The sequence below is a fragment of the Pinus tabuliformis genome, chromosome 4_2 (assembly GCF_031772625.1).
Source record: "Pinus tabuliformis cultivar Carrire ecotype Pingquan chromosome 4_2, CPIR1, whole genome shotgun sequence".
Lineage (NCBI taxonomy): Eukaryota > Viridiplantae > Streptophyta > Pinopsida > Pinales > Pinaceae > Pinus > Pinus tabuliformis.
Window position 1 is genome coordinate 722,859,374 of NC_142304.1, and position 14,666 is coordinate 722,874,039.

At 36.2% G+C, this 14,666-nt stretch overlaps 1 protein-coding gene and 1 pseudogene across 1 annotated transcript; one reads left to right on the top strand and one right to left on the bottom strand.

Moving 5' to 3' along the window:
• Nucleotides 1-12,380: 12,380 nt before the first annotated feature.
• On the bottom strand, nt 12,381-13,648 carry LOC149171601 (high mobility group B protein 15-like; annotated as a pseudogene).
• Nucleotides 13,649-13,703: 55 nt separating this feature from the next.
• On the top strand, nt 13,704-14,179 carry LOC149171602 (uncharacterized). The gene is made up of 2 exons (XM_089426031.1): nt 13,704-13,985; nt 14,123-14,179. The coding sequence occupies exons 1-2, from the start codon at nt 13,704-13,706 to the stop codon at nt 14,177-14,179; spliced, it is 339 nt and encodes a 112-aa protein (XP_089282157.1).
• Nucleotides 14,180-14,666: the final 487 nt, after the last annotated feature.

Consider the following 14,666-nt stretch of genomic DNA (forward strand, 5'->3'; position numbering starts at 1 on the left):
AATTGTTGCAGACTTTTTGATTTATTAACGCCGTCTTAAGTTAAAATATGTAGTTATATAACGTTGAAACATGACCCTGATAATGGCCGGCACATGGTAACATTGATGTACAATATTAAAATTGTAATTTTAACACTTTCACAGAAAGGAATATGAAAGTCATTGAAGACTTTTGAATGGCACGGGTTGATAGAGATAATTGTTTCCCACGATTGTTCAGAATTGCACAAGTGAATGGTGGAAATGTATATTGCAAATTTACTGTGACCATTTGGTAGTGTCATTATAATCTTTGCTTAAAAAATATAGAGATATTAAGTAGAATTAATTAAATTTTAGAAATATATTTATTTTTTAAAGTTTATTTGTGTAATTGAAATTTTATAATTAAAATTTTTGGTAAGAGATGTTATTGAAAGGACAAGTTACATTTTAACAACTTATATTAGAGGTGTGGCATCATTTTTCGCATAAAATTTATGTACTTAAAAGACATGAAATCCAAAAGACTATTTACCTGGGTTGTTTAAGGAGAAGCTATGAATGTAAGAAGGAAGTTGAGACGAGCTACTATGTATTTTATTAGATATGGAATAAACATGATTTTTAAGGTATTTCAACTCATTTATCTTGTAATACTATAATAATTAGCAGCGAGAATTTTTTTATTTAGTAATATAACTAAAAATACGTTCACTAATATCAATGACAGATTGGTTTAAAATTATATTGCGCTTCTTTTATGGTTGTTCAAAGACATTTTATCATTTGGTCCATTGCATGACTAATTCATGATCAAGTACGTCACATTTTCATTATTTTTAAGAATATCCTGCTAACATTGTTTTAATCTTTTTAATAGGGATTTTAAAGCATAAAGGAGGCAACTTCAGATCCAACAATGACATTGTAACAAGGGAACACATGTCCAATTGCTAGAAATACTAAAGCAGGACACACACGAAACTAGTTGAGGTTCTAACATCTATGCCTTTGAATATACAATATTTTAAGGAAAAATAATCTCTTAAAATTAAACCCCCAAGACACCCATTTGTATCAGATGCAAAATCCATGCTTGCATCCTATCTCTCTTAATTGTTCCTCTCTGAAAAAATGCAGTAGTGAATAAAGAAGGGAGAAGAAGGATGTGAGGGGGGTGAGGGGGAATTATGGGGCATGCATGGAGTACAAGTAATGCCCCCTGTATTTTACAAGTCTCTCTTTCACTTGAGTGGGTCATCTTTTTATCTTGATATCTACTTTTTTATATCGGGATTCAATATAATGCAAAAATACTATGGATTCAAACTCTTCTATGTTGGTTATGTGTTATATTCTTTACATGACTAGCCCTAGGCGTTGTTACGTTGTGCTAGGGGATTTATAGGGGTGCTAGGGGACTCCTTCACTTGAGTGGGTCATCTTTTTATCTTGATATCTACTTCTTTATATGGGGATTCAATATAATGCAAAAATACTATGGATTCAAACTCTTCTATGTGGGTTATGTGTTATATTCTTTACATGACTAGCCCTAGGCGTTGTTACGTTGTGCTAGGGGATTTATAGGGGGGCAGTAGCCCCCTATATGGGGTTTGAGGTACTGCCCTGATTTTTCTTTAATGTGGACCCAAGGATGGTGGGTGGACCCACCCATGGTTTTGCACATGGTTTTTGTGCATGGCTTTGGGCACGATGGTTTTTCCCATGGTGTTTTGTAGATCCGATTAAGGAAATAGGTATAAAATATATTGTAACATTTAAAGGAACATAATGAAAAATCTATCTGGTTTTCTCAGTTTTGGATTCAAGGAGAAAAATATCCATGTATATTTTGTGTTCTTGCCATTCTCTCTCTCTCTCTCTCTCTCTCTCTCTCTCTATATATATATATATATATATATATATATATATATATATATATATATATATGTATGAATTCATTTGCAGGTAATTTTTGTACAGGTTAATACCTTCATTCTCCCACCATGAGGACTTGTCAATAGAGTCTCAACATTTGAAGGTTGGGAGGAAATTTATAAAGGAATTTCACCCTTACAATGATTAAGGAATTGCAAATCACCATGGTGCCATTAAATCATTCATTTAGTTGGATGGCTAGGCTTTGTAATACATCTAGAGGTTTTTCATAATTGTTTGTGGAAATCCATGACCCCTAAATATAGTTAATTACTTTTTTCCCTTCAAGTTCATGGTCAACACCCCTAGCTACTACCCTTATAGAGAAAAATTTATTTCTCAAAATTTATTTTATTTTCAAATATTTCTATATAATTAATAATTCATCAAAGTTTAATTGTTGTTGTAACAAACCTGGGTTAAAAGTTCATGTAATAAAGTTAATAAAGATAAAATAGGACCAAGGGCATGGGACACATATTCTAAGCCGAATGTTGGGCAAAAACTCCTAGTGGGTGTTCATTTGGTTTATTATGGCTAAGGAGATTGACAAAGGCATTAGCAAAAGCAAAGAGGCTTTAATTGGCATTTTATTTATTAAAATAAAGGAAGATAGGAGAGACGGGAGATGAAAGGTCACAAGCTTGCATGACGATGAAAATTGAAGGAAAAACAAAGGAAATTGAAGAAAATAGAGGCCTTAATGATAAAAAGGTTTCTAACGATCAGTTCATAGCTTTTGTTCGTTTACCATTTGTCAATTTTAACTTGGAGCTCTCTCTATTCTCTCATACTATTGCACACTTCAACATTATTAGATCACTGTAGCATTGGAGAAAGGAAATCAAAGGAAGGACAAGAAGAGAAAGGAAAGCAAGGGACAAGGAAACGTTGGATCGAGCAACTTCAGTAGGAATACTTGCACGTAACAAGTTGCATGTGTGATTTCCTAGTTGGTTTGTGAATGCATGCTACATGCATGTGTGTATTTGGTTATCTTGTTGTCATTGACATGGGTGGTTTCAGTCTTGCCTTGCCATTTTTGGATAACCATGGTGTGATGGGGTTCTTTTATTCAGTTGAGCTTTGGATTTTCAGATGGTTTTGGAACTAGGTGAGGTGGTCTCAGGAAAATTCCTATAGGGCTTGGGAATCTCTTAACCGATTTTGGCACGATTGCGGTAAAGCCTGAGGGTGGAGACAAGAAAAATCCTCAAGGTATTGGTGAAGGAACTATGAGGTATCCAAGCTTGTTTTGGGCCTAGTAATCTCTTGACCAATTTTGGCAGGATTGTGGTAAAGTCTGAGGGTGGAGGTGGTTTAATCTTCAAGAAGCCTTGGTTGTTTATGTCTTGGTTTGCTTATGTGAGCTCTTGACTGTTTTTGGAGGGATCGTGGGAGCATGAGGGTGGAGATTGTTTAATATCCAGGAAGCCCTAGTTGTTTTTGTCTTGATCCCTACATTCATGATTGGAATATGGCACGGGGGTGATTGGATGAAAGAAATATATGGTTCAGCTCAATCTATGGTTCAGCTCATGAGTACTTGTGCTTGGTATTATGTGGTTTTGAAGGTTATTCTATCATGGTTATTATTTTGGTTATATGCTAGTTACACACATGGTTCCACAACAAGTTCTAGTTATGGATCTTAATATATTTGATTTGTTGATGAATGGTTAATGAATGCAAGAGCTAACAGATGTGATTGCAACTATTATGAGAGGGATTAGACCTTCTTGATGATTCTCAGATAATTATCAGACCCCTATGCTCAAATATGTATTCATGGCCTATAGATTATATGTTCTCAATATGTTTGACAAAATGACTGTCATGGTTAGGCCTGGTTAAGTCAATTATTTGATTAATTTTGACATGAATGGTTTTATCCTAATGTTATTTATCATTCTGGAAATTCTCATTGAATTCTAGGTAGTGGTATGGAGGCTGACCTAGAATTTAGGATCAAAATATGTGATTGTGCGCTTTGAACTGGAGAGTTTAGGTTACAACCGCTACCTGGTAGGCTTATGAATATGATTGGAAGTCATCAACCGCATGGAGGCCTTATCATGCATGTGGTCGGTAGCCCAAGTCACTAGAAAAGCATTCCAACCCAGGGTTTGGGCACTGGAGTGGTTGTTTGGCATTAGGAGTAGTTGTTTGGCTCCTGGGTGTCTTGTAGTTCTGAGGAAGGTTAGTAAGGTTCTATTTTGTCCATTCTGCTTCCTTAACTATACTTAGGAGGTTGAGTCATGTCATAGTAGCCCTCAACTCATGTTAACCCCAAAAGGCCGGTGAAAGTGGGTAAATGTGGGAGGAGTTCGTTACAACTTAGTATGAGAGCATGGTTCAAATACTTGGACTGAATGGGAAAAATGTGTTTGTCATGCATGCATGTAAATTGTCTATATGGTTGTTATGCATGCATTGTTATGGTTATGGTTGTCATGCATGAGGTCATGGTATGTACTTATTATTATCATGCATGATGTCGATATATTGATATGATTATGTATATACATGTATCATGCTAATCTGGACTGATTTTGTAGATGAGATAGCCTTTAATGAACTTCACTGAGGTATGTTGATTGTGTTTATATTTGGTTTCTCTGACATGGTACGTTTGCAAAAAGTGGATTATAGTTCACGACACTCTCCTTATAGATCAGACGAGAAACCAAGAGAGGGGTACTCTCTTGACATAGTAGACACCTTGAGAAGTTTGAAGGCAAAAATCAGAAGTTGCAATGTAGATAGTGACAGGATCATTCAGTCACATGAAAGACTTGCCAGGGCACAAGAGAAACAATCAAAGGTCAATGCAATTATCCTTTAGAGTTTGTCAGAATTGTAGAGACATGGACAACCGCAAATTAGTTATGGACATGAGGATAGAACTAATGGGGCATATGGTAGTAGGTCTCATGGTGGGCAAATGTTAGATAAGATGACACAGTCAGAGATGGAAAGTTCATGGATACACCTAATAAGAGAGGCAACAGATATGGGTTCTACTCTACTTTTGGTTTAGACAGGTATCATGGTCATCATTGCTATCATCCTTATAGGGGAGTGACAGTGAATATTGATCTCAAACACATAAGTGCGAATTGAGGTTTTGAAGACGAGGTTGAAAATGATTACCAATATGCATTATGTGAATATACTTGGGATGCGAGCCAGGGGCGAGATTATATGATCATATATTTTGTCAACCAAGACATGTTTTTTGAAGGATATTTTTCTACGATATGGACATTGGAAATTGCTGGCAGCACGTAATCAACTTAACGTTACATTCTTTGGACTCAGGGAAATGCCTATAGCAGAATTTTCAAAATTGCTACAGATTTTTATGATATATTGATTATAGCAATGATCTTAAGCCACCTTTGATTTATCTACACAACCATAAGTTAAAATATGTAGTTATATAGTGTTAAAACATGGCCCTCATGAGGAGCACATGATAACATTGATATACAATATTAAAATTTTAATTTTAACACTTTCATATTCTTGAATGGGAGGCTGATAGAGATAATTTTACGAAATGGGGAAGCATCATATGTCTGACCATTTAGTAGTGTCACCCTAAATAAATAAAATAAAATATTATAAATAAAAAGAGATTTAGTAAAATTAATTAAAATTTTAAAATATATTTATTTTTCAAAGTTTATTAAGTGGTTGCAATTTAATAATTAATAATTTTGGTAATAGATGTTATTGAAAGGACATGCTTACATGGAATTCACATGTGTTTAAAAAAATAAAATTCTTTAAATTAAAAAAAATCTCATATATAGATATATATATGACATGTGTTTTAAAAAAAATAATATTCTTTAAATTAAAAAATTCTCTCTCTCACACACACACAGATATATATATATATATATATATATATATATATATATATATATATATATATATATAGTTTTACTTACAAGTATTATAAATATAGTCTCATCACTCTGAGTGCTTGCATTATTGTTTGTTAATATTACAACCTAAGACAATGGAGATGACAAATGTAGTGGTTGCTTTACAATGAAATTTTTTCAAGAATCTTGGGAGAGAACCCATGGAGCAAAACCCTTGAACATGTAGTTAGACTAAGTTGTTTAATTATATGTAATTGTTTAAAAATTATAATTATAATTTATGTGATGGCAAAGAAAAGGGTAGATAATGGTGCTTTAGCATGAATTTTTTTTAAGAATCTTGGCAGAAACTCTTAGTAGAAAACCCTTGAACATGTAGCTAAATTAGGTTATTTTATATGTAACTGTTTAAGGATTATATTTTGAATTTATGTTATGACAAAGAAAACGGTAAATAATGGTTGATTATGCAAGAAAGAAGAACTAGTTATTAAGTATAAGACGTTAAACACATTACATATTTGTGATTATAGTTACAGAACATTTGAATTACAAAAATTAACTTGTAAAAAGTTTAGTAAATTTTATTTTTGATGATGCCAAAAAAAACCAGAATATACACTCCATAATTTTTATTATTAAATAACAACAAACTATAGCTTTAAAGTTTAAACATTACTAAAAAATAAATTTTATTTGTGTTTAGTATATAGATTATTTTTTAAAAATATTCAAAATTTTAATAATTTTACATAATTTAAATACAGAAAAATTTAATAATAATATTAAAATTTAATTATTATTATAAAATATAAATTTTGATTATTTTCTTAAATAAAAAATAAAACTATTTGTAATTTTTTTTTAAATTAAAAATTAAATTATTTATACAGACTTAAATTTTATATATTTTCCAATATTTATTTTTCATACTAATTTATTATAATTTATATTGATATGCTAAATTAACAATAACTAAAATTATACTGTAAACTAGTAAAGTATAACAAAATTTACATATTAATTCTATAATTTTATTTATGGGAATTTTAATTATGAGTTGTTTTTTAGCATGATGAAAATTAATTAAAACACAGAATTGTAAAATTTCTTCTTTACTTAAAACTATAATATTCCTTTATTAATATTATTTTCCAAACTATAACAGGGTAACTTTACAGAAATGCAATTTCTTAGTTCGAATATTTCTTCTCTTTCAAATGCCTGATAGCCTGAATCCTATTTACGTTAAAAAATTCAAGTATTATTATATTGGTATGCCTAATGATCTACCTGGTCAAACGATAATAATATTAAAAAATTCAACGCTTAAACTATAATGTTTCATTGCTAAGGCGAAATATATTAGTGCTGCAAGGGTGAGTTATAAAGCATCTCACCAACAAAAATAACACAGGATTGTTTTTAGATTTGAGGATTAACCCAAATTTGCGGTACATAATTTCACCATATTTTTAGTCCCTGCCATTTGGCAATGGCCAGGGACTATAGTAATCGGAAACGATGTACTTAACATTAGTTCACCTGCTTGAACGCGCCTGTTTATTGAGTATAAACAAAGTTTTTTAGTTCATAGTGATTTATGGTCTTATTTGGCCTCTTCCTGAGGCAGAGGCGCTGAAATCATATATTATCTCGCATTTGTCTGGTTCTTTCTCATTCATTTTTCGGAGCTGTTGATTAATGCTAACATTAATCTAGCAGTAACTGCTAGCTCCCTGATATTGTTTATGCAGGACCGATGGGCTTTCTTTGAAGTTGCCAGCAAATTGCCTCTGAAATTGCCACTGTTGCAATGTGTCACTCTGCATGCTGCTGTGGTGTCTACAGAACAGATGCTCTGCATGTTGTTGTGGTGTCTACGGAACAGATGTTGCTGAGGGGAGAACCGAAGGGTAGGGAGGAGACATGAGATCGCTAGTTGAATAAAAACAGGAATAAAAACAGATACATGAGATTGCTGTGAATAAAAACAGATACATGACATTGCTGGTATGTTGGTTGAATACCAGGGATAAAAACACAGACAAAAGATTGCTAGTTGAATACCCGGAACCATGATGTTCTTCAGCAATTCAGCAACCCCGGACACCAGACCACTGGAGGCAAAAGAATCCCTGCACGACCTGCAAAAAATATACAATCTACAGAAAGCAGGAGGGCGGAATGGAAATGCCGAGAAGAATCATTGGATGCATGGGAGGATGCACATGCCTTCAAGGATCAGGACGCAGAAGAGCACTAATGGCAGGGACACCTTTGACCCATAGGATCTCCCACCGAACAGAATCCCTGCACGGCCTACAAAAAATATACAATCTACAGAAAGCAGGAGGGCGGAATGGAAATGCCGAGAAGAATCATTGGATGCATGGGAGGATGCACATGCCTACAGGGATCAGGACGCAGAAGAGCACTAATGGCAGGGACACCTTTGACCCATAGGATCTCCCACCGAACAGGATCTTCCAAAAAAAACGAAGCATTGTGAGGGCGTAGTAACCCGAACCTCAAACCAACACAGGTGAACTAGTTCTTAGTATACTAGGACGCTTGAGAGAAACACGTGCACCTGGAACTTTTCCGCCTGGGCGTAGAATGACGCTTTGCACATCCCTACGCATTATCTGAGGCAGACTGCGAGCGGATCAAATCCACCCAACCACAGAGAAATTTCTAAGCATTGAATCACGCTATATCGCCATTTTAACCCTTCTCGGGTTTCAATCTTCCTGCTCGGGTTTCAATCAACCACAGAGAAATTTCTAAGCATGGAGCGAGGGAAACGCGTGCACCTGGAACTTTTCCGCTTGAGCGTAGAACGACGCTTTGCACATCCCTACGCATTATCAGAGGCAGACTGCGAGTGGATCAAATCCACCCAACGACAGAGAAATTTCTAAGCATTGGAAGGCAGACTGCGAGCGGATTACTGGGCGAAGTAAGCAACAACCCTCCTAAGGAGAAGAGAACAACACTCATTACCACCAGCAAGAGCTAGGCTCAGAGACTCTGCTTACTCTACTTGGTAGGACACAAAAGCACCACGTAGAAGCAGAGGTTGTCTGCAGAACCTTTTCCCCATAGGATAAGACCTATGAAACCTAACCTGCAATCCTTCTGCGATTTTCACGTTTTCGGATGATAGTGGGGGTTCTGTAACTGTATGCAAGCATATCTTGAATCACGCTATATCCATGCTATATCGCCATTTTAACCCTTCTTGGGTTTCAATCTTCCTGCTCGGGTTTCAATCTGCCTGATCACAGATGTTAGCCTGATGCAACCTTAGGTGACCTGCTTTAGAGCTTGCATGCTATGTTAAAGAGACAGAGGTGTAAGCTTGCATGTTATGCTATGGAGAGAGAGGTGTTAGGCACATGGCCCTCATGTAGGGCCCACAAGGTGGATAAATGTTACGATTTTCATTTTTATTTTTATTGAAATCGATTGATTTTCTTATTTTTATTTTAAATTTGAAATTTCATGGTGCATTGTCATTTCTCAGTTGATCGAGTTTAAAAGCTGCAAGGGATTTCATCATACGCCACAGTTTCCTCTCTGGTGTGTCTTGCATCTGATCAGGTATTTTTGCGAAACTAATCGATTTGCGTTTGCCCGTTTATCACAGAAAGCATGGTGTTTTCATCTATTTTAAATTCCCTGATTTCTTGTTCAACATCTGACCATTTCCCTCAGATTGGATTTGGGATGTCTCTGAAGCTGCTGCATACTGTGCCATGGAGCATTTGCTTGATTAAAGGAAAATTGGGCTTATGAATTCTCTAATAGAATTTTGACAGTAGTCATGAGTTATATTGTTGCAGGGCTTTAAATATGCTGAGTTTGCTGTTTTCTGTGTGTGCTGGAATTGGAATTTGCATTCTGCATGTTTGTGGGATTCAAGTGGTTTCATGCCCATATGGTGCAGGTGGGGCGAAAAATTGACCTGGTCTATGGTGGGGGGAGCGTGGGGCTCATGGGATTGGTCTCTCGGACTGTTCATGATGGTGGCTGCCATGTTCTTGGGTAAGAGATAAATTGCTTGTTGGGTTTAGTTCTTCTGATCTTTCTGCCCTTTCATAAGAAGGGGCCTATGGCTATCCAGATCATTACAGTGTTATCTGTTTCAATTCTGGTTCCTAGGAGTAAAATTAATTTTTACAATAGCATTGATGTTGCTGAACTGACAAAAATTGGCATCTCCTGTAATGACGAGATAATGTGGTTATCTGTGTTTACTTCGTTTTCAATAATTAATTTATTCAATTAACCATAAACATATCGCTGTTTTGTTCTGGCAGGGTTATTCCAACCGCACTAATCCCTCACGAGGTACCATTTATTTCTATGCTGTATTTACAGTACAACATAATGATTCTTTTTACTTTCCTGTTTTTCTCTTCCCCATTTCTTTCACTTTTTTGCAAAATTTGGGGTAGTTTAACAGTACATGTAACAGCTCAGTGTTCTTTACAACGATCTTGAATACTTTCAATATAATTAGTACACAATTGGAGAATGTTCAAATGCAATTCTAATATCATATTAGAGTGTCTTCTTCCCAATTTATATGTTTACATTTCCTTGTAGTCTTTCTGCCCTTACGAATGTTATGTTTTTAGGATTGCAAAAGGCCGAGAGTCTAACAATCTGGAGGTTATACTCTTTACATTTGCCTGGGTTATGGTTTAATTAAAAGTGAAAACACAGGAAATGCAGGTTGGTTAGGGGTTTCAGAAACTTGGTGGCACATTAAGGTTTTTGAGGAATAGAAAGTCAATGCAACTTCCACGTTGAAGTCCAGTGTAGATGCAGTAATAACAAAGAGCCTCTTAGGACCTCTCAAGATGGGATGCAGAGGAAATACTTCAAACCAAAATCAGATATCTAATCCTTATTCAGGCCCAAGTTTACTCTCATTCGGTAACTAAAATAGTTATAGAAGCTTAGTAATTCGTCTTGAAAATTGTAATTCTACATTTAGATAGCATTACGACGAAGTCTTAAAAATATAGCCCCGATGTTCATTAAGGAGTTCAGAAAGAAAGTGCCACAGCATTTACAGAACGTCCATGGACACTGGTATACAGGGATTGCATTTCTGATTCATCGGACGAGACAATTTCAAGTAAGTAGTGCTTGCATTCAATAGTTAATTTCATGTTTAATAATTCTAATTTATCGACTGTCTTTCTATGAGCGACTTTGATCCTTTGGTTGCTGAGAGGTGGTTTTGGGTTGTTAGTGAAAGCATGGGTGCCTAATAAGCATGGAGTAATGCTTCATCCTGGAGCTTCACCAGCTCCAAATTTGTATAAATTAGCACAGGTTCATCAAAACCCAGGTCTGGCATGCACCTTTGAGGCTATGAAGCTCATAAGTTGATGCCTATGGATATATCCTCAAGGTTCACAACCTCGAAGGTGAATATCAGACATGGGTTTGGGTTGGATTGTGCAAATTCAATGCACCCAATGCACTTTTACAAAGACAAACATGAAGAGTTGATGCATCACACCTTGAATAAGCCCATGTCCTTGATATAAGGGTAGGCTTTCTTTGACAAGTAGTTTTGGGCTAAATTGGAAGCTAATTCATGTGGTGGTGCTACTGCATAATTTTTAGTTTGATTTTCAGCTGGCTTTATCAACTCTGTCGTTATTAGGCAGTGGCAATTTTCTGGCAGTTTCTTGGGTACTGAGCCAGTTAGGAACTTTTTGTCATTCTGGTTCATCCAGCTATGATTTTGGTCAGAGTGGTTCCAGTGAACTGGGACACTCCAAATAACATCTTCCAATCAAGGGCGAGGAGATTAGTTCGTCTTTGCCTTCCTTGAACAGAAGTCAGGCCCTACCCATGTTGTGTATTGCCTAGGTCTTTTTTGTAGAATATGGAACCCTTAGAAAGACCAAGGGTTTTGTCTATTGGGGCGTTTACATGGCTGAACTTCATTAAATGTCACAAATGGGGTTCTCGAATCTAAACCCCTTTTGTGTGCATAACAGTAGGCAAGATTACAAGACTTTGAATCCAGAAATAACTCGAAAAAAAAGTCGTTAATATAGGTCATACTACTTGGTACAAAACACCATAGGTTCTAGATCTCTGACAGGCCTGGCGGTTGTTCGTTGTGAAATTTTGCGAAAAACAAGCAAAAATACTGTTTGCTTTCCTATGTATTTATGGACAGATGATCAAGTGTCACTTGTGAGATGTGCAAGTGGAACTTGCTGAGTCAATCTCACTTCTGTTGAATTGTGAGTTCAAGGCAGACTCAGAAGAGCTGGCTTCGCTTGGTTTTCTCAAAGAGCAGGGTTGACTCAGATTGGAAGAGTCGGGTATCACAGAAAGCAGGGTGTTTTCATCTATTTTAAATTCCCTGATTTCTTGTTCAACATCTGACCATTTTCCTCAGATTGGATTTGGGATGTCTCTGAAGCTGCCGCTTCCATTCTATTAAGTGTTTCAGTATGTTTGCTAGCAGCCACCTACATCTGTTAGTTTTATTATTGTAATATTTCTGGCTTGCTCCCAAGCCTAGTATTTCAATTTTAGGTGCATATGTTGTTGGTTATTTAACAGGTCAGAATTATTATCCAGTGCTTGATTTGAACGTTCATTTGTTGTAAGTGGCACTCCTCGGTCTTGAGTCTGCACTTCGGTATGATTTTCGAGCCCTTGATTTGAGCCTTCATTTCTAGAAACTAATATTCCCTTGTCCTGGGAAAGCACTTTTTGTCTCTCTCTGTATTCTTCCATTTCACTTTTGTACCTTTCTTTATCCTTCAATCCAAGCTCCTGGTAAACCTGCATCTATCAGAGATTATCAGCACAACATACCAAGAAAGACAAAACTCATTTATTTTTAGTTTGTTACCGGCAACAATGAAGACTAACTAAATAGCCACAAAAACGAAATTCACTTGTATCTTACAACTTTCGCTTCATCAGTCAGTTTATTCCACGAGTCTCCAATCATTTTGCTGATCTCCCTATCCTTGCCCGGATGCAATGCTTTCAATTTTGTATGTTGCTCAGCAAAGAAAAAATTGTAACCACTCCTATTTGGCTTAGGATGGTCGTGATCCCTCTTTTTCATTTCATCCTTCCTCCTACGACGTCGACGAGGAGGAACCCCTGAAGCTGTATCCCCATTATCAGAATTGTTCATGCAACTAGGTGCTTGCAAAAATTTTTCTCCAGAAAACCCTGCCGGCATCTCATACAAAACCCCTCTTAATTTCTCCGAACCAACCATCACAGTGATAAGATAAGCATTCTCAAATTTCCCATCAATAACTCCAGTCACGGGATGACCCATGGATGACATAGGATCAACTGCCAATAAAGAAAAAGGAAGGATATCTTAGCAGATATCACCAAGTCAAGGATCAAGCATAGTTAATCTAACAAGCATACCTAACAAATTGCAAGATCAAGTTATCAAGTCAGAGAGCACTTCAAATTCTGTTGAAGAATGATGGTGCTGAGGTCAGGTGGAAACCTCTCTTTCTTTTCTTAAGCGGAGGTTTAGCTTCAACAGAGGGTGTAATGGCAGGTTCATTAATATTCTTCTAGTGAGACACAGGACTTGGAGCAGGCAAAGCAGCTGAAAAATACAACAGAAAATATTAGGATACCTTCAGCACATGTGGTAGGCAACAAGAAGACATGAGAAACAGAGCTGAATCTATAATCACTAGAGCTATTCTCAGTATTGTTTGTTTCTGTTATGCTTGTCAGATTAGATTGCAGTTACTAGTGCTTTTGTTTTTCTGCTGTTGTGTTTTAATCGAGATGGCCATGTTTCGTAACAGGTACTTGCCTCTCCCACATGGAGTGCTGGAGATCATTGCAGCAATGGCGTTTTTTGCAGAGTATCTCCTGTTTAACTTTCATTCTACAAGCCATGCTGGTCTTGAAGGCCGCTATCACCAAATTCTAGTGCTGCTTGTGGGTCTCTGTATTATTTCAGCAGTATTGGCAGCAGCATTTCCCAAGAGCTTTGTGGTAGATTTATTAGGTGGCATTACATTTACATTGCAGGGTATTTGGTTTTATCAGGTTGCATTTACTTTGTATGGCCCTATGATGCCAACTGGTTGCGGCATCAAGGATCATGAAATAGCAATAGTGTTATCAGTACTAACGATGGTCTTATTTCAATTTGGATTTGTGGCATCTCGTTGTGGCCATCCAAGTTTATATCACTCCAACAATGAATCACAAGACAAAAGGTTCAATCAAAACGGTATGGCTTTACATATTTAAACCTTCAGAATCTCGTCTTGGGGGCTAACCTGCTCAAAGATGAATCTCTGATGTCAGGTTTGTAAAAGGCCACCCATGCATATGCCATTCCCCAAGAAATAGTATCTGAATTTTATTTCAACCAGCTGAACTCAGCTGTGAGGGTTATACCTGTTTGTATAAGGTTAATGCCTGGGATACCTCATTCATTCTTTTCATCAGCAAATTCAAAATTTTCAACTGCAGATATTGTAATTACTGGAGGTGACTGCTAATGCTAATGTGCCTGCTTGAATTTTAAGCCTTTTGTGTTGGATTGTTCAATTATCAATTAACCATTAATGTGTATCGAGGTTATCTGTGTGTGTATGATTTTTTAACTATGTTTCTTAGCTTTTCTTACATTTTTGGTTGTGAAGATAAGATGTTAGAATCAGATCAGTATGTTTTCAAAAGGGTAACAAGTAATCTTGAAGTTGTCAAGCTTTACAAATTTACTTCTTTGTATATAAGGGAGTCTAATTCTTGCAAGCTAGCATTCATTGCAAATTTAATTACTGAAAGATTGCAGTC

Coding starts and splice junctions, on each gene's coding strand:
- LOC149171602 (XM_089426031.1), top strand. CDS start 13,704: ATGGCGTTTTTTGCAGAGTATCTCCTGTTTAACTTTCATTCTACAAGC. Junction 13,986..14,122: donor AAATAGCAATAGTGTTATCA/GTACTAACGATG, acceptor TTAAACCTTCAG/AATCTCGTCTTGGGGGCTAA.